The 20175-nt window shown below is 41.9% G+C and overlaps 2 protein-coding genes across 5 annotated transcripts in view; both read right to left on the bottom strand.

Annotated features, from left to right (window-relative positions):
• The window catches only part of rasgrp3 (RAS guanyl releasing protein 3 (calcium and DAG-regulated)), a 53586-nt gene extending 48375 nt beyond the window's left edge, over nt 1-5211 (bottom strand). The window contains exon 1 of the mRNA XM_014154521.3: nt 4537-5211. The gene's annotated coding sequence lies outside the window, so the exon portion shown is untranslated. The remainder of the gene's footprint in view (nt 1-4536) is intronic.
• A 2300-nt stretch (nt 5212-7511) lies between these two features.
• Nucleotides 7512-20175, bottom strand: part of ltbp1 (latent transforming growth factor beta binding protein 1) — a 133598-nt gene continuing 120934 nt past the window's right edge. For all 4 annotated transcript variants that reach the window (XM_014154513.2, XM_014154517.2, XM_014154515.2 and 1 more), the window contains 2 exons: nt 19664-19813; nt 7512-8732 (listed from right to left, as the gene is read on the bottom strand). In XM_014154513.2, the coding sequence (XP_014009988.2) occupies nt 8554-8732; nt 19664-19813 (329 nt within the window). In that variant the 3' untranslated portion in view covers nt 7512-8553. The remainder of the gene's footprint in view (nt 8733-19663; nt 19814-20175) is intronic.

Here is a 20175-nt window from a genome sequence, read left to right as displayed (position 1 = left end):
ATAATAATGAGAGAGAGATAGAGGGAAGAGAAGAAAGGATTGTGTTTAAGAGAGAGAGCAGGGGGGAGAGAAAAATAAAGGTGGTGAAAGGAGGAGGGTTAGGAGGAGGAGAGAACTCTCCCATGGTAGTGATCTATCTCTCCCTCAGTCGCCTGCAGTGCTGGCCATAACTAACATCAGTTGGGAGATGCAGGTGGAGCAGATAGTGGCAGCAGTGATGAGAGAGCGAGAGAGAGGAAAGGAAGAGAAGGAAGAGAGGAGAACCTGTTAGTAAAGGTTAATTATTGAGAAGTTGTATAAACAGGCTGTCTATCCCAGGCTGGTATCTGACTGGGACCTGACAGTCAAAAGTTTGGACACGCCTACTGATTCAAGGGTTTTTCTTTATTTTTACTATTTTCTACATTGTAGAATAATAGTGAAGACATCAAAATTATGAAATAACACATGGAATCATGCAGTAAACAAAAAAGTGTTAAACAAATAAATATATTTTATATTTGAGATTCTTCAAAGTAGCCACCCTTTGCCTTGATGGCAGCTCCGTTGGAGCCCAAACCGATCCAAATGAAGCATGCGTGGGTCAGAAAACTGATTCAAAATGTACGAATCGCCAGATGACAAATGTTTTTACTCATATTGTTTTATTCAGAAAATACCTTGTTTGTTGTGACTGAATTAATGCGTATTTTATGCATGTAACTGTCTATGACTGTCAGATAATTGTGTGCACGCCGCAAAGTGCGGGAGACAGCCTCTCACGCAAATGAGAGGTAGGCCTATCGCTGTTCTAGGCTATTCGTACATCTGCACGGCAACTTCAGCATTCAGATGCTTGTAAAATGACAGTCGCAGTGTCAAATCATAGGCTTTAATAGACAACCAATGTAATTTGCTGGGTTTACTGTTACTAGTTGGGTATATTCCTGGAAGCCAGCCTTCTCCAAATATTTGACCAATAAATACATTAACATTTAAAATAATTTATCTTCCCTCTCTGTGTTTTCATAATTTTCCGTTAATTCGCAAGTGGCTGAATCTCACCGGATAAATCACCCAAGCTAGGGAAACAGCACACCTGTCTCATATGTGTAGCGCATGCATCTGATGCTGTCTGGACCAAAATGTTGCCGCCGTAGCATTTGATTGATTGATGCCAGCAAGCATTTGACCTGCCTTGATAATAATTAGCCAATCAGCGTTGAGCTGAGCACAACTGTGGGTTGTCCGGGGCAGCAAAACACCCCCGCAAGGGAGGGCAGTTTGGATTTGGCTTCAGACCAATCAAATCACTTCTTTTGTAAAACATCATTTTCTGAAAAATGTGTCTGTTTCCGGTCTGCTTGTGTTGATGTCCTGCACAAGCTAGCTTGCTAAATTGGCCCTTTCCTAAGCCATGGATGGAGATGGGGATTTGGACTTGTGGTTTTGACTTAATTCTCTGTACAGGCCAATCATTATAATGCTGTAAATCATAAACGAATGTGTGGTGCCACTGGCCTGAGATGATTGAAGTTCAATATTTAGCCTAGATGTAGCCTAGTAGGCTCACATTAACTAGCTAGCTAGCTAACTTAACCGGTTCATTGTTGCCCATGGGAGGAACTCAGGCTAGCAAGCATTTTAGCTAGGTAGCCTATGACAACAAAAACTAAAAGTGTACTGTATGACAGAGCTATAGACCGTTTTTCCAACATGAAAAAGAGGAGGATAGCATTAGCGTTCAACTAGTCTACGGGTATGGTGTTTTACTTGCGCATGCACCAACACATCAGTGCCATGGACAGCCACATGATATTTAGCAAAATTGATTGGAATAAATTTTTTGGGTATCTTTAAGTTTGTTTTCAGTGTATTAAACTAAGCATATAAATAGCGCTGTTGATTTGATTTTTAAATGTTTAAGTTTAAATGGTGCTGGAATAGCGGCCTTATTGTATATCACCGTGGTGTATGAACGAATGGGTTATAGAGCAAACAATGCAATTATCACAACCTAAGTTGTAATGTGGCTTTTTTACTGGGTTGGCTTGCTCAGTGATTTTACCCACGCACCGCTACTGACTGTTACCATAACCAAATGCGCTGTAGGAAATGGTGTTGGACCGGAGTTCTGTGGGCCTACGCAACTCACATCCAACTGCTGATTGGGATATTCAATCATCCAGATTTTATTTTGATGGTTCAGGTTCAACATAAATACTTATCAAATCAAAATCTAATGTTATTTGTCACATACACATGATTAGAAGATGTTAATGCGAGTGTAGCGAAATGCTTGTGCTTCTAGTTCCGACCATGCAGTAATATCTAACAAGTAATCTAACCTAACAATTTCACAACTACCTTATGCACACAAGTGTAAAGGAATGAATAAGAATATGTACATAAAAATATATGAATGAGCGATGGCTGAACGGCATAGGCAAGACGCAGCAGATGGTATAGAGTACAGTATATACATATGAGATGAGTAATGTAGGGTATGTAAATATTATATAAAGTGCCATTGTTTAAAGTGGCTAGTGATACATTTATTACATACATTTTTCCATTATTAAAGTGGCTGGAGTTGAGTCAGTATGTTGGCAGCAGCCACTCAATGTTAGTGATGGCTGTTTAACAGTCTGATGGCTTTGAGATAGAAGCTGTTTTTCCAGTCTCTCGGTCCCTGCTTTGATGCACGGAGCAGTTGCCATACCAGGCAGTGACACGGAAATTGCTCCGCCCACAACCGTAAGGCTTTCCAGAGAGTAGTGCGGTCTGCACAACGCATCACCGGGGGCAAACTACCTGCCCTCCAGGACACCTACACCACCCGATGTCACAGGAAGGCCAAAAAATTCATCAAGGACAACAACCACCCGAGCCACTGCCTGTTCACCCCGCTATCATCCAGAAGGCTTTAAACAGTCAGTGTATTTGGTCATTTTTACATGAATAGGGTAATTTCATAAAGGACATCAATAATGTGCATGGTCGCAATCAGAGAGAGAAATAGTAATGGCGTCTTTTTGTAGGCACCAACTCCGCCACGGTTCATAGCCTATGAGGAAAATGAATGCAGTTTTTTGTAGGGTTTTTGGATAAACGCCGAAAATAAGGTCTGTAGCAAACACAGGCTTAGGAGATCTTACACTTTTAGTTCTATGAGATAATCAGCTAACGTCACTTTTTGTGAAATTTGAAGAATTTATGTAATAATAAAAAACATAAAGGCAAAATTGAAAAAAGGTCATGTTAACTGACTGTTATTATCTCATAGAACCAAATGTATAAGATATTTTAAGCCTGCGTTAACCTCAGATCATATTTTCACAGTTTATTATCACAGTTTATTATCACAGTTTATTATCACAGTTTATTCCAAAACCCTATTCTTTCACCATGCATATTCCCATAGGGATGGCTGAACGAACCAGAGGTTACTCATTTCCGGGTTTTAGGACTACAAGCTGGTCAGGACAGGAAAAGCGCTCTATAAAATTCCAAACCATTTGCTTTTGAGACAGGGGTAAAATCAAAAGTTGCATTATATTAATTGGCTAAATGTCATGCTAATTTCGAAAGATAAATATTGACATAGTAGTAGGACAAAAAAAAATTTATCTGCAAAAATTACAAGTTAATCAGTAGGTGGTGGTGATTTCAGTTAACAGGTGGGGGGACAAAAAGCATAAATTGCCCTCCACCCTAATTTGATAGTGGGGTGGTAGATGCTCAGCCTTCCCTATGGCTCAGTGCCTACACACACCATTGACACACAAACACTAACAGAATGCCACTCAGCTTAGAGAAGTCATCTCAGACAGATCCAGCTCAGAGAGGCCCAGCTCCTGAGCTCCCATCAGCAGCAGACTAAAACGTATCGTTCCTGTATCGGAGCCCATGCATCTAGATGCGTATCGAATCGTTCATGAAAGGAGAGATGCACATCCCTACTGTATAAGCATCCTCTAGGTTGATTACACAAGGACAGCTTGTGTGCAAGATGTGTGATCATCATTACTAAAACTAAGTTGCCTCATCCCCCCCCCCCCCCCCCCCACAACCCCCAAATGTACTGCCTTTTATTAAATGAAATTCCTTTCATAAATCTCAATGAGTGATGACAGGCTGTCAGGGAGCCACTCCTCTGTGATGTCATCTGTCACGCTCCAAACACACACCACGGGAATGCTGACACAGTGCCCAGCTAGATTTACTGTCTTCAGGACAGATGGATACACACCACACACACACACACACACACACACACACACACACACACACACACACACACACACACACACACACACACACACACACACACACCCCCCCCCCCCCCCCCCCCTACATCACATTCTACTCTCACTCAAACAATTATCCTCCAATAACAGCACAGCACACTCCTGTCTCATCCAACATTCAGGTGAAAAAAAATGAGTCGATGATATGCATTTGCCCAGTTGCACAGAACGACAGACACAGTGGTGATGTGATAGTCTCCAGTCTCAGTTGAACAGCTGAATTTGCTGAGTAGCATATTGCTCTTACCTCTGTCTCTTCTTCAGTATCGTTTCCTCTCAGTGTTAGTCTCAGCGGGGCAGGAGTAGTTGCGTACCGACTCTGGTCATGCTGTGGGGAACTGTCCACTCACGCTTAGACAACACTGTGTGCTGTGCGGGGCTCTCAGACCGAGCGAACGGCTCTCACTCCCAGCTGCTCTGGAGAGGCTAAACAAAAACATCACGCCTGAAGAGAGAGGGGAGAGGAGCATGTGACCACAGCCGTCTGTGTGCCTGCCTCTCTCTCTAGCCTCTGAGCCCTCTCTTCTTCTCACTCTCTCTCTCTCTCCACACTATTTTTGCTCTCTCTCACACACAATCTCTCCTCTCGCTCTCTTTCTTACTGTCAGTGCTCTCTCCTACTTTCCCGCAGAACTCTCCTCTCTCACTCTCTGGGGCTGGTGCAACTATCTCTCCTCTAATGTCATTTGAAGCTATGTGAAGCAGTTCTGGCTGCAAGAGTAGAGTTTTATCAGCCAATAAAACAATTCCTCCATACATGCACGTACGCACGCTCACACATTTAAGTATATTTTTCAAACGCACGCCTGCCAAGCACTCGTCCCTTCATCGCAAATCTGCTTGAATTATCCCATGTGGTATGGATTTAAGACAAATCCTGAAGTGGAAAATGAGGGTCTGTTCTGTTCAAATAGGAGCTGTATAAATCAAATGAGATACTGTACTTCTCTCTTCCTTGCCATGCCCTGGTACAGCACCGGAGAGACAGGTGGAGAACAGGTGTACAGTCCAGACAAGGGGCGCATTCCTATGCCCAGGCGGTGCCGACACCTGCCAGATCTTACAACGCCTGGATAGGTATTTTACTTATCAGCAAACCACATCATATGCTATAGCAATCTGTGACACAGTTGACGACGTGGCACTCAACCATTGGTTGTCTGAGCAGGGGAAGGCGACCAAGACCTGTCTACTGCAGGTGGCTCTCAGAGCTAACGAGCCTAACCCTGATCCAGAAGAGAGCTGTTTGTGATAGCCACTGACCTGTAGGCCAAGACTAACACGGTGCAATTCGACCAAAGAGAAGGGTTCCACTGCAACATATCAAAACCAATAACAAGCATACAAACAGGGCGGCAGGTAGCCTATTGGTTAATAGTTTTGAGCCAGTATCCAGAAAGTCGCTGGTTGGAATCCCTCCACCGACGAGATGAAAGAAATCTGCCTATGTGCCCTTGAGCAAGGCACTTAACTCTAATTGCTCCTGTAAGTTGCTCTGGATATGAACATCTGCTAAATGACAACAAATTTAAACATGAGAAAATGATTAAACATATTTACATATGCAAACAGCTGTCTCTTACCTTCTCCTTATGTTAGACTCAGTGTAAGGTTGCTTTAATCAAGACTACAATGCTACTACTTAAATGTAGTACATGTTCTACTTGGTACAACTTATCCCTCTGACATGGCTCTTCTCTTCACTCGTTCTTTAGCAGACTGCCCAGTGAGACATGGCTTAGGGGACTAGAAAGGTGGACTTTTGACCTTGGAGTGACTAGTTAAAGGCAGCCCTGACCATTGGCTGAGCCGATCTAGGTCCTGACACCAGAAAAGATCCCAAACCCACAACAGAAACCAAGCCCTCCAAAACAACATGGGCTTAGCAACGTAGGAAGTGATGCCACATAGATAAAGGGCTTGGTGACTGAAAAAACATATCATTTGCATGCTATTGGAGAACACATATGAATAAGCATTAAACACACAATATTCTTAAAGCGGTAGTCTACAGTGGTCAAGGTAGAAGTCAGAATACTCTTACTGTTGCAGTTATACATGTTATACAGGGTGGGATTCCGATGTGATCGAGAGGCAAATTGGGAAATGGCCCATCTCTTCCAAATGACTTAAAAAGGGGGAATTATCGGTTGCCACCCGGGTCGCTCTCTTTTGTTCGGCAGAAAGTATGGTCAAGCCTGACACTGGAGGTGCTAAGCTGAGTTTAATGCCGTTTGAGTCCCCCATCAAAGGTTTCTGCTGGCCCCTTGTCACTGTGGGAAAAGCCCCATCTGGGTGACACTGGGTAGCTAGCCAGCCAGGAGGAGGGCAACAGTAACACTAAATATGTATTACCTAACTGGCTGTGGTGTCCTTTACTCTGCCATTCAGATGCTATTAGTTAGATCAGATCCATAATCACAAACACACAGGTCCACAATGACCAGATGCAACAACTGAGCTTTTGCCATGTCGCTATTGGCCTATATTAAGAACAGCAGCAGGAAAATAAAATGATTAGTCAAGTCTTCTACGATGTGTTGACATCAGAGGTGTTGTGGCGCTATCACTGTCTGTGTCAATGGAAAAAATGACAGAGGGGACACTGGAAAATGGGGCAATTGGGAGGGTGGGGGGTGAGAGGCATGTGCTGAGATCAAGATCTGTGAGCAACAAGAATGCAACAGCAGCGAGGTCATTGGTAGTTGAGGCCACTCATGCATCTCTTCTATTTTGCTCTGATTAGAGAAGGGTCTTGACACCATAATGTCTAGCCAATTCATATTCTATATGATGCAGAAAACAGGGAGGAGCAAACATCACCTCTGACCTAGCTATTTCTCTACTGATCAACCAGTTAATGTTAAGTGAAGTGTGGTCTCACCCTGAGTCTACACAGGCTAATAATAGCACTGGTCTGAGGGTTATACGGAGTGACTAAAATAATGAACATTAACAATATGAATATAATAGGAATTTACAATATGCAAACACTAGTGTTGGAAAGGTATGATAGAACATGTCTTGTTAGTATGTATCCACAGTTAATTAGTAACCACAGTTGTGAAGTCGTAAAGACCACCCATTTCTTTTGTGCCCATTGTAGTCGAGCTTATCTAATCGGGCATGTGTCATATGTCACGACTCTTCTAGGTACAGCTATTGTGCACAATGTGAATAGGTCTTTGTCACTTCTAATAATAAAGGCCATCACATACCAGCCAGTATAAATATCACCATTTGTGATGTATTACCAGGGGTTTAATATACATAGTAATATTCATACAAGAGCTATTTTTCATGTACAAATTACAAATACATAAACTGGTTTCTCAACTCTTCTGTTTAAATGTACAAAATTTCTCCCACGGCTGTCCCATAGCAGCTTTGCAACCTGGCAAGACCTTTAGACATTGCAGTAAAATGCCGAAAAATATTTCATTAAAGTATGAAAAAAAATTAAGCAAAACTTCATTTAATTTTTGTTCAAAGAAATAAAACAATATCTCAAGAAAATAAATGAAAGAGTAGGGAATATGACTGCTCCACAGGGCAGGCAAGAGAATAAAACCAAACAAATCAAAAAATAAAACAAAAAATAAAAACCTGCTATTGTCCAATGTCCCAGACACAGAAGTAGTTTTGTGTTCGCATTTATAATTAATACAAAAAATGCCTAGAAACAAAGCTTATTCAAAAGAATTTACATGAACAACATTCTATTACAGTAATGTGCATACTGCATGTTTGTGTGAAGCCACAGAGCAAAGATCAGATGGCTGTCCATCCATGGCCAGGCAAGCAGTCCTCCACAGCCACCGTACAAGGAGGAGGAAGAGAACGGCTGGAAAGAAGAGGGAGAACGGGGAAAGCGAAAGGATGGCTGGCCTCTTCACTCAATTAAATATCCACACACAAGGCATTTTGGACTGGGAAGAAAAGAAAAGGTTATCCCCCAGTAAGAGTTCATAGGGTTTGTCGTTACATTAGGAGAGCGAATGCTCCTCTAGCGCGCATAAACTCCTTTTAATATAAAAAATAAAACGGACAAAAACCGGACAAAACAAAACATACATTTTATACAATGCTGTGTTTCTCCGCCGCACACAGGCACCACATAGCAGGTTAAATTGGATCTTTATCTCAAGTAAATTATTTTTGTTGTTTTATTTAGTGTGTTTTTATACAGTGCAGAGTATACGGGCTTGGATTAAATAAGTGTATTTTTTTGTGTTGTGTGTTTCCCTCTAGTGGCTGTGGGGGCTCACTCCCTCTCTGTGGCCGCTGCTGCCTCCCCCTGTTCCCTGGCCACGCAGTAGTTAGGCCGCTCAGAGGGGGTGTATCCCGGCAGGCACACACACTTGTAGGATCCTTGCGTGTTGATACATTTGGAGTTCTTGCAGAGGGACATCCGGTTGTTGAGCTCAGAGCACTCATTCACATCTGTGTAAAAAAGAGGAGGGGAATCATGTTAGCAGTCTACATACACTACCGTGAGAAACAGACGCCTCACAAATCCTCAACTGGCAGCTTCATTAAATAGTACCCGCTAAACACCAGTCTCAACGTCAACAGTGAAGAGGCGACTCTGGGATGCTGCTATTCTAGGCGGAGTTCCTCTGTCCAGAGTCTGTGTTCATTTGCCCATCTTAATCTTTTCTTTTTATTGGCCAGTCTGAGATATTACTTTTTCTTTGCAACTCTGCCTAGAAGGCCAGTATCCCGGAGTCACGTCCTCAAATGTTGACGTTGAGACTGGTGTTTTGCGGGTACTATTTAATGAAGCTGCCAGTTGAGGACTTGTGAGGCATCTGTTTCTCAAACTAGACACTAATGTACTTGTCCTCTTGCTCAGTTGTGCACCAGGGCCTCCCACTCCTCTTTCTATTCTGGTTAGAGCCAGTTTGCGCTGTTCTGTGAAGGGAGTAGTACACAGCGTTGTACGAGATATTCAGTTTCTTGGCAATTTCTCACATGGAATAGCCTTCATTTCTCAGAACAAGAATAGACTGATGAGTTTCAGAAGAAAGCTCTTTGTTTCTGGCCATTTTGAGCCTGTAATCGAACCCACAAATGCTGATGATCCAGATACTCAACTAGTTTAAAGAAGGCCAGTTTTATTGCCTCTTTAATCAGCACAACAGTTTTCAGCTGTGCTAACACAATTGCAAAAGGGTTTTCTAATGATCAATTAGCCTTTTAAAATGATAAACTTGGATTAGCTAACACAACGTGCCATTGGAACACAGGAGTGATGGTTGCTGATAATGAGCCTCTGTATGCCTATGTAGATATTCCATTAAAAATCTGCCGTTTCCAGCTACAATAGTCATTTACAACATTAACAATGTCTACACTGTATTTCTGATCAATTTGATGTTATTTTAATGGACAAAAAATGTGCTTTTCTTTCAAAAACAAGGACATTTCTAAGTGACCCCAAACTTTGAACGGTAGTGTACATACATTGCCTTCAGAAAGTATTCACACGCCATTACTTTTTCCACATTTGTTGTGTTACAGCCTGATTTTAGAATGTATTAAATTGAGATTCTGTGTCACTGATCTACACACAACACCCCATTATGTCAAAGTGGAATTTAGTTTGTAGAACATTTTTAGAAATTAATAAAAAATGTAATGATGAAATGTCTTGAGTCAATAAGTATTCAACCCCTTTGTTATGGCAAGCCTAAATAAGTTCAGGAGTAAAAATGTGCTTAACAAGTTGCATGGACTCATTCCGTGTTCAATAATAGTGGTTAACATGATTTTTTAATAACTACCCCATCTCTGTACCCCACACATACACTATATATACAAAAGTATCTGGATACCCCTTCAAATTAGTGGATTCGGCTATTTAAAACACACCCGTTGGTGACAGGTGTATAAAATCAAACACACAGCCAAGGCAATCTCCATAGACAAACATTGACAGTAGAACGGTCCTACTGAAGAGCTCAGTGACTTTCAACATGGTACCGTCATAGGTTGTCACCTTTCCAACAAGTCAGTTCATCAAATTTCTGCCCTGCTAGAGCTGCCCCGGTCAACTGTAAGTGCTGTTATTGTGAAGTGGAAACGTCTAGGAGCAACAATGGCTCAGCTGCAAAATGGTAGGCCACACAAGCTCACAGAACGGGACCGCAGAGTGCTGAAGCGCGTAAAAATAATCTGTAACACCCACTACCGAGTTGCAAACTGCCTCTGGAAGCAACAAACTGTTTGTCGGAAGCTTCATGCAATGGGTTTCCATGGCCGAGCAGCCGCACACAAGTCTATGATCACCAAGCGGTGGCTGGAGTGGTGTAAAGCTCACCGCCATTGGACTCTGGAGCAGTGGAAACTCGTTCCCCCGAGTGATGAATCACGCTTCACCATCTGGCAATCCGACAGATGCCAGGAAAACGCTACCTGCCCGAATGCATAGTGCTAACTGTAAAGTTTGGTGGAGGAGGAATAATTGTCTGGGGCTGTTTTTCATGGTTCGGGCTAGGCCCCTTAGTTCCGGGGGTCCCCGCAACGGCCGACAGCAGTGGGGCTTAACACTACAGCATACAATGGCATTCTTGACAATTCTGGGCTTCCAACTTTGTGGCAACAGTTTGGAGAAGGCCCTTTCCTGTTTCAGCATGACAATGCCCCCGTGCACATAGCAAGGTCCATACAGAAATGGTTTGTCGAGATCGGTGTGGAAGAACTTGACTGGCCTGCACAGAGCCATGACCTCAACCCATCGAACACCTTTGGGATGAACTGGAACGCCGACTGCGAGCCAGGCCTAATCACCTAACATCCGTGCCCGACCTCACTAATGCTCTTGTGGCTGAATGGAAACAAGTCCCCGCAGCAATGTTCCAACATCTAGTGAAAAACCTTCTCAGAAGAGGGGAGGCTGTTATAGCAGCAAAGGGGGGACCAACTCCATGTTAATGCCCATAATTTTGAAATGAGATGTTTGACGAGCAGGTGTCCACATACTATTGGTCATGTAGTGTACAATTATCTGTAAGGTCCCCTCAATTGAGTAGTGAATTTAAAGCACAGATTCAACCACAAAGACCAGGGAGGTAAAAAAAAAAAAAAAAAAAGAAGGCATCTTTTGATAAATGTGTAAAAATAAAATACAAAAATAAAAAGAAAAAAGCAGACATTGAATATCCCTTTGAGCATGGTGAAGTTATTAATTAGGCTTTGGATGGTGTATCAATACACAAAGTCACTACAAAGATACAGGCGTCCTTTCTAACTCAGCTGCCGGAGAGGAAGGAAACTGCTCAGGGATTTCAACATGAGGCCAATGGTGATTTTAAAACAGTTTCATAGATTAATGGTTGTGATATGAGAAAACTGTTGTAGTTACTCCACAATACTAAGCTAAATGACTGAGTGAAAAGAAGGAAGCCTGTACAGAATAACAAATATTCCAAAACATGCATCCTGTTTGCAATTCACCTAATTCACCTTTCAGCAGGACAATAACCTAAAACACATGGCCAAATCTACACTGGAGTTGCTTAACAAGACAACATGAAATATTCCTGAGCGGCCTAGTTACAGTTTTGAATTAAATCGGCTTGGAAATCTATGCAAAGACTTGAAAATGGCTGTCTAGCAGCGATAAACTCATCCAGGTGTGCAAAGCTCTTTAGAGACAAAGGTGCTTCTACAAAGTATTGACTCAGGGGTGTGAATACTTACTTAAATGAGATATTTCTGTACTTCATTTTCAATAAATTTGCAAACATTTCTAAAAACATATTTTCACTTTGTCATTATTGGTTATTGTGTGTAGATGGGTGAGAATTGTATTTATTTAATCCATTTTCAATTCAGGCTGTAACAACAAAATGTGGAATAATTCAAGGGGTATGAATACTTTCTGAAGGCACTGTACACACTAAGAAGCAGATACTGTAAATGCAATAAGGTAAATTATCCCATCCTCTATACATAAAAGACCAAACATATGATCACAGCATCTGATTTAATTTTTTTTAAATCCCTCTTGAATATACTACAACCAGATATGGTAGCAATATAATTATTTCTTCATGGTCTATTGGAGGGATTGGCAACTGGTTCAAGGGGACCACAGTGTTCTCTCTTTTCTCTGTGTGCATGTCCAGAGTGATACATTTCGTAAGAAAGAATATCAAACAAGCACTCAAGTTAAAGGGTTGGCAGAATTCCTAGAAACGCTGCGAGGCCTGGTAGTTTAGTTTGGTCTCCTAGAGCAACTGTGCCGCGTTGTTATGGTACATTTGAGTGCAATGTGTATAAAGAGCCCTTGGGGCTTGTGAGCTAAGTGGCTGGGTCCACCTCGGGGCAGTACTCAGGGCTTAGGGAGAGCGTGGACCACTGGGTGTGTAGTCTGAAGTGGCTACAGAGTGCTGTGTGTGCGTATGTCCAACCGTCATGGTTAGCAAGAAAATACAGTGCCACCATGTCAAATGAAGTTCAAGTGCTGTGGTTGAAGGTTCACCTGCCTCATCTGAAGCCTCTTCTTTTAGGGTGCTGCTATAGACCACCAAGTGTAAACTGTCAGTATCTGAAGAATAAATGTGTGATGTTAAATAAGGTCTCTGATGCTAACAGACCTTGGTCTTGGTGACCTGAACATTGACTGGTTATCATTGAGTTGTCCTCTCAAAAGAAAACTTGAACTATGATTATCACTCAACCAACTAGAATGTATACCAATAGTATTGGATCTCTGACATCAACTGGTATTGATCATATCTACAGTTGAAGTCGGAGTTTACATACACCTTAGCCAAATACATTTAAAGTCAGTTTTTCACAATTCCTGACATTTAATGCTGGTAAAAATGCCCTGTCTTAGTCGGTCTGTCAATTAGGATCACCACTTTATTTTCATTATGTGAAATGTCAGAATAATAGTAGAGAGAATGATTTATTTCAGCTTTTATTTCTTTCATCACATTCCCAGTGGGTCAGAAGTTTGCATACACTCAATTAGTATTTGGTAGCATTGCCTTTAAATTGTTGAACTTGGATCAAACATTTCGGGTAGCCTTCCACAAGCTTCCCCAATAAGTTGGGTGAATTTTGGTCCATTCCTCCTGACAGAGCTGGTGTAACTGAGTCAGGTTTGTAGACCTCCTTGCTCGCACACGCTTTTTTAGTTCTGCCCACAAATTTTCTATAGGATTGAGGTCAGGGCTTTGTGATGGCCACTCTAATACCTTGACTTTGTTGTCCTTAAGCCATTTTGCCACAACTTTGGAAGTATGCTTGGGGTCATTGTTCATTTGGAAGACCCATTTGTGACCAAGCTTTAACTTCCTGACTGATGTCTTGAGATGTTGCTTCAATATATCCACATAATTTTCCTGCCTCATGATGCTATCAATTTTGTGAAGTGCACCAGTCCCTCCTGCAGCAAAGCCCCCCCACAACATGATGGTGCCACCCCCGTGCTTCACGGTTGGGATGGTGTTCTTCGGCTTGCAAGCCTCCCCCTTTTTCATCCAAACATAAAGATGGTCATTATGGCCAAACAGTTCTATTTTTGTTTCATCAGACCAGAGGACATTTCTCCAAAAAGTATGATCTTTGTCCCCATGTGCAGTTGCCAACCGTAGTCTGGCTTTTTAATGGCGGTTTTGGAGCAGTGGCTTCTTCCTTGCTGAGCGGCCATTCAGGTTATGTCGATATAGGACTCGTTTTACTGTGGATATAGATACTTTTGTAACCTGGGGATGAGTACAGTGGTAGAAAAAGTACTAAACTGTCATAAAAGTACAAAGTAAAAGTAAATGCTATACATCAAATTCCTTATATTAAGCAAACTAGACGGAAATATTTTCGTATTATTTTTATTTATGGACAGAAAGGGGCACACTCAACACTCAGACATAATTTACAAACACAGTAGTTGTGTTTTGTGAGTACGCCAGATCAGAGGCAGTAGGGATGACAAAGCGTTACATTGATAGGTGCCATAATTCTGTGCTGATTGAGCATTCTAAATGTAACAAGTACTTTTGTATGTCAGGGAAAATGTAAGCAGTAAAAAGTACATTATTTTCTTTAGGAATGTAGAGGAGAAAAAGCAAAAGTTGTCAAAAATATAAATGGTAAAGTACAGATAAAAACTACTTAAGTAGTACTTAAAATTATTTTTACTTAAGTACTTTAACACCACTGATTGTGACAAAACAAAAAATAAAAGGAAAAAGATAAAAACTGCACCAGCCATAACCATGCAACTACAAAACCCCAAACACCCCTCTTTTCCCACTACTTTGCCCTAACCGTTCTTACTCCTGGCCACCGGCCTAGTCGGACGGGACTCCTTCCTTCAACACCTCCTGTATCTCTTCTGCTGTAAAATCTTTCACGCCCACTAACTTTTATGCTCCTACTACTACTTTTAGCTTCTGCTACTTCCTTTCCATCTGTGATGTATAGTTAAAACCTGTTAGGGCTAGGGGGCAGTATTGACACGGCTGGATAAAAAACATACCTGATTTAATCTGGTTACCACTCCTACCCAGTAACTAGAATATGCATATACTTATTACATATGGATAGAAAACACCCTAAAGTTTCTAAAACTGTTTGAATGGTGTCTGTGAGTATAACAGAACTCAAATGGCAGGTCAAAACCTGAGAGATTCCTTTACAGGAAGTGGCCTGTCTGACCATTTCTTGAACTTCTTTTCCATCTCTATCTTTTACTAAGGATCTCTGCTCTAACGTGACACTTCCCACGTCTTCCATAGGCGCTCAGAGCCCGGGAAAAAACAGAATGTCGTCATCCCAGCCCCAGGCTGAAACACATTATCGCCTTTCTCAAGTGGCCGATCAAGGGACTCTGGGCTTATGCGCGTGACCCGACGGCCCCCGCCTTTGTGATTTTTTCCTCTGTTTGCCGAAAAGGAGATTCCCTGTCGGAATATTATCGCTTTTCTACGAGAAAAATGTCGTAAAAATTGCTTTTAAACAGCGGTTGACATGCTTCGATGTACGGTAATGGAATATTTAGAATTTTTTTGTCACGAATTGTCACGAATTGCGCCTTCTTTACCATTTCGGATAGTGTCTGGAACGCACGAACAAAACGCCGCTATTCGGATATAACGATGGATTATTTTGGACCAAACCAACATTTGTTATTGAAGTAGCAGTCCTGGGAGTGCATTCTGACGAAGACAACAAAAGGTAATCAAACTTTTATAATAGTAAATATGATTATGGTGAGTGCTAAACTTGCCGGGTGTCTAAATAGCTAGCCCGTGATGCCTGGGCTATGTATTTAGAATATTGCAAAATGTGCTTTCACCAAAAAGCTATTTTAAAATCGGACATATCGAGTGCATAGAGGAGGTCTGTATCTATAATTCTTAAAATAATTGTTATGCTTTTTGTGAACGTTTATCGTGAGTAATTTAGTAAAATGTTAGCGAATTCCCCGGTATGCTAGTTCTGAACGTCACATGCTAATGTAAAAAGCTGGTTTTTGATATAAATATGAACTTGATTGAACAAAACATGCATGTATTGTATAACATAATGTCCTAGGGTTGTCATCTGATGAAGATCATCAAAGGTGAGTGCTGCATTTAGCTGTCTTCTGGGTTTTGGTGACATTATATGCTGGCTTGAAAAATGGGTGTCTGATTATTTCTGGCTTGGTACTCTGCTGACATAATCTAATGTTTTGCTTTCGTTGTAAAGCCTTTTTGAAATCGGACAGTGTGGTTAGATTAACGAGAGTCTTGTCTTTAAATAGCTGTAAAATAGTCATATGTTTGAGAAATTGAAGTAATAGGATTTTTAAGGTTTTGAAAATCGCGCCACAGGCTTAAAGTGGCTGTTACGTAGGTGGGACGAATTCGTCCCGCCTAGCCCAGAGAGGTTAATTACCATAGCAATGAATGTCAAGAAACCAACCTTGCTATAACACAAACTGTTCTGGTCTCTCAGTCCTGGCCAACTACTTACTGGTATCCTCTCTTGATCCTTCACCCTTTGCCCACCATCCTGTACTTTCCTCACTGCCTCAGCATATGACATTCTTCACTGCTCGAACCCTGGCCACCTCAACCTGTCTCACTCGCACAGGACACTTCTGATCCCCAGCAACATGGGCTCCATCCACAATTGAAACACTAATTTGCCTCCAAAACTACACACTCCTTTGTCCCATGCACACTTCTCACACCTTGGCCTTCATCCTACAATACTGCTGCTACATTACCATAACCTTGGCACCTGAAACATCGTAGCAGGTTTGGAACAAACACTTACGGGATAACTCATATCCTAGCATGACTTTATCAGGCAAACACTCAATATCAAAATTCAAAAGGATAGACAGCCTTCCCCACACCTGTCAACGCAAGTTCTTCCTGTCCACTTTTGTCAGATTCAATCTCTGAACTCCCACTATCTGACTCAATCTCAAGGTTCTCAAGTGATAAAATAGATATAAATAATTCCACTTGACTTGTATTCCGGGAACATAGGTTTATACTTAACGCCATTGTTTCGTCTTCGCATCGTCGCACTTCCTTCCTGGCTCCACTCTGCTTCTAGCTGATGTTCTATGAAGGTGTGGCTGGTCCAGTGAGTAACGTTAGCTACCTGTTGATCCACGTCGACGGGCGGTACCTCGCCCTGAAATCACTATGAATTCTGGATATTGTGGTGTGCTTACAACCAGGAAATGTACAGGAGATGGAGCATTTCTACCGGTGAAATGCAAAAGAGCTCATATAGTGCGTATAGTGAGGAAATTCTAGATTTTTATGACATTAAATATTAATAACATATAAATGATAAGAGCCCGTCTATGTTCTTTTAGTCCTTACTACTGAATAGTGTCTGTTCCAGGTGGGTAGGAGTCAAAATAACAATACTGGAAGAGATTGAGACCCGGTCACTATCAAAAAGAGGAATAATTCCCAAAATTAGGTTTGAATGCAAAATAAAGTTATTTATTAAAATATCATAGGGTCTAAAAAATCATAGTGCAAGAAAGTGCATAAATGAAAGGTGAAAACAAAACAAACTTTTATGCCTCAGGCCATCATTAGTGTGAATCGGCGGCACACTTCTGGCTTCTATCTCAAGGATAATCTATGAATCTGTACCTAGTACAACAGAATGCATGATCTAGATTATATATATTAATGGACATACAGTGCATTCGGAAAGTATTCAGACCTTTTTTCCCCCTTCTTCAATCTACACACAATACAAAAAAGCAAAAACAGGTTTTTAGAAATGTTTGCATAAAAAACAAATACCACATTTACATAAGTATTCAGACCATTTATTCAGTAATTTGTTGAAGTACCTTTGGCAGCGATTACAGCCTTGAGTCTTCTTTGTTATGACGCTACTGTACAAGCTTGACCCACCTGTATTTGGGGAGTTTCTCCCATTCTTCTCTGCAGATACTCTCAAGCTCTGTCAGGTTGGATGGGGAGTGTCGCTGCACAGCTATTTTCAGGTTTCTCCAGAGATGTTCGATCAGGTTCAAGTCCGGGCTCTGGCTGGGCCACTCAAGGACATTCAGAGACTTGTCCCGAAGCTACTCCTGCGTTGTCTTGGCTGTATGCTTAGGGTCAATGTTCTGTTGGAAGGTGAACCTTCGCCCCAGTCTGAGGTTCTGAGCGCTCTGGAGCAGGTTTTCATCAAGGATCTCTCTGTACTATGGTCAGTTCATCTTTCCCTCGATCCTGACTAGTCTCCCAGTCCCTGCCACTGAAAAACATCCGCACAGCATGATGCTGCCACCACCATGCTTCACCGTAGGGATGGTGCCAGGTTTCCATCAAACGTGACGCATGGCATTCAGGCCAAAGAGTTCAATCTTGGTTTCATCAGACCAGATAATCTTGTTTCTCATGCTCTGAGCTTGATGATGAGTTGGTTATTTGAATCATCTGTGTAGTGCTAGGGCAAAAACCAAAACGAGCACCCAGGGGGGGCCCCAGGACCAAGTTTGGGAAACCCTGGTATAGACAACCTAGATGGGAAACTATTGAGAATGGTAGGAGACTGTATTGCCACCCCTGTATTTGCCATGTCTTTAATCAAAGCCTGAAGGAGTGTGTGCCCACATGCGTAGAAGGAAGTATAAGAAATTGTAAAAAGCAACCTTTGCTGGCTCTAACAGCCGCCCATTCAGTTTGCTTCCGTTCTTAGTAAAATTATGGAGAAAATTGTGTTTGACCAAACACAATGCTATTTTCAAAGAAGTTAACTACTGACTTCCAGCCATAGTCGCGGTAGTAGGGGTGCTGCAGCACCCCCTGATAAATTGAAAAAAAAAACATATAAAAAATCATTAATTAATTACTCCTGTGTGAACTAGGGCTTTATTACTCCTCTGTGACAGGACAAAATAATACTCCTCAGCACCCTCAACATCTTCCCGCTGCTATGCTTCCAGCATGCATATAGGGAAGGGCACTTAGGTTGTACTACACTAACTCAGATGACTAATGATTGGTTAAAATAAATGAATAAGAAGATGATAGTTGGAGATGTATTGTTAGATTTCAGTGCAGCCTTATTGATCATCATTTTGTTATGGACTTTACAGCACCTGCCATCACATGGTTGGAGAGTTACTTATCCTATAGAACCCAGAGAGTTTTCTTCAGTGGAAGCTTCTCTAACAGATATGTACAGTGAGGTGTCCTTCAGGGCAGTTGCCTTGGGCCATTACTCTTCTCTATTTTTTACAAATGACTTGCCACTTGTCTTACAAGAAGCTAGAATGACTACGTACGCTGATGATCATTGATTCCACAATCTACATGTCAGCACCCACAGCCAGCGAGCTCACTGAGACTCTTTACAAGGACTTAATCACCCCTTCTGATACTGACTAACAATACACTGGTCTTCATTACATATAAAACCAAAAGCATTGCATTTTCTTCAAAACATTCTCTAAGACCTAACGCTGACCTGGAGTTGAGCATAAAGGGTGTGCCTATTGTGGAAGTTGAGGAAGCTGAACTCGTAGGATCAACATTGGATGGTCAGTTATTATGGTCAAGTTGTGAAGATGGGGAGAGGTATGTTCCTCTGTTATAAAATGTATTTTAAAAATATATATTATTACGCACTGCTCGACAGCAGTTGTTCAGGCTCTGGTCTTGTCCCATCTTGATGACTGTCCGGTAATATGGTCAAGAGTAGCAATGAAAGAACTAGCAAAGCTGCTGCTATCTCAAAACAGAAACAACACGCCCTGCACTTCACTGCACATGCAGACCTAACATCAACAACATGCATGACAGCCTTTCCTGGTTGAGGGCTGAGGAGAGTGACTACTTCTCTTCTAGTCCATTCAGTGTGTGTGTCCTCCACCTGTCACTTACCCAAACACGCCATGCGGGACATGTCCAGGGTGTATCCGTCGAAGCAGTCGCAGGTGTAGCCCTCCTGTACCCGCACGCAGCGCCCGTTCTCACAGCCGTTCAGAATGCCACACTCTTCCGCTCTCAGGCCCTCAAACGCATCGGACAGGTCTGCAGGATAGAGGAAGGGGGACGGGGGTAAGAAAGAGGTGTTTTATTCACCCAAGTCAGATGAGGATATAAGTAAGCAATAAGGCCCGAGGGGGTAGGGTATATGGCCAATATACCATGGCCAATATACCACGGCTATGGGCAGCTCTTAAGCCATATACCACAAACCCCTGAAGTACCATATTGCTATTATAAACAGGTTACCAACATAAATAGAACAGAAAACAATTCATTTTGCATCATACCCGTGGTATATTATATACTACGGCTTTCAAGCAATCAGCATCCAGGAGCCAAACTACCCATTATATAATGAATGATAATGACTCCAACACCATCATTAAGTTTGCCGATGACAACAG

Source organism: Salmo salar, chromosome 18, assembly GCF_965601325.2.
Source record: "Salmo salar chromosome 18, fSalSal1, whole genome shotgun sequence".
NCBI classification, from domain to species: Eukaryota; Metazoa; Chordata; class Actinopteri; order Salmoniformes; family Salmonidae; genus Salmo; species Salmo salar.
Note: the sequence above shows the minus strand (reverse complement) of the source record. Positions and strands in the feature narration are given on the sequence as shown.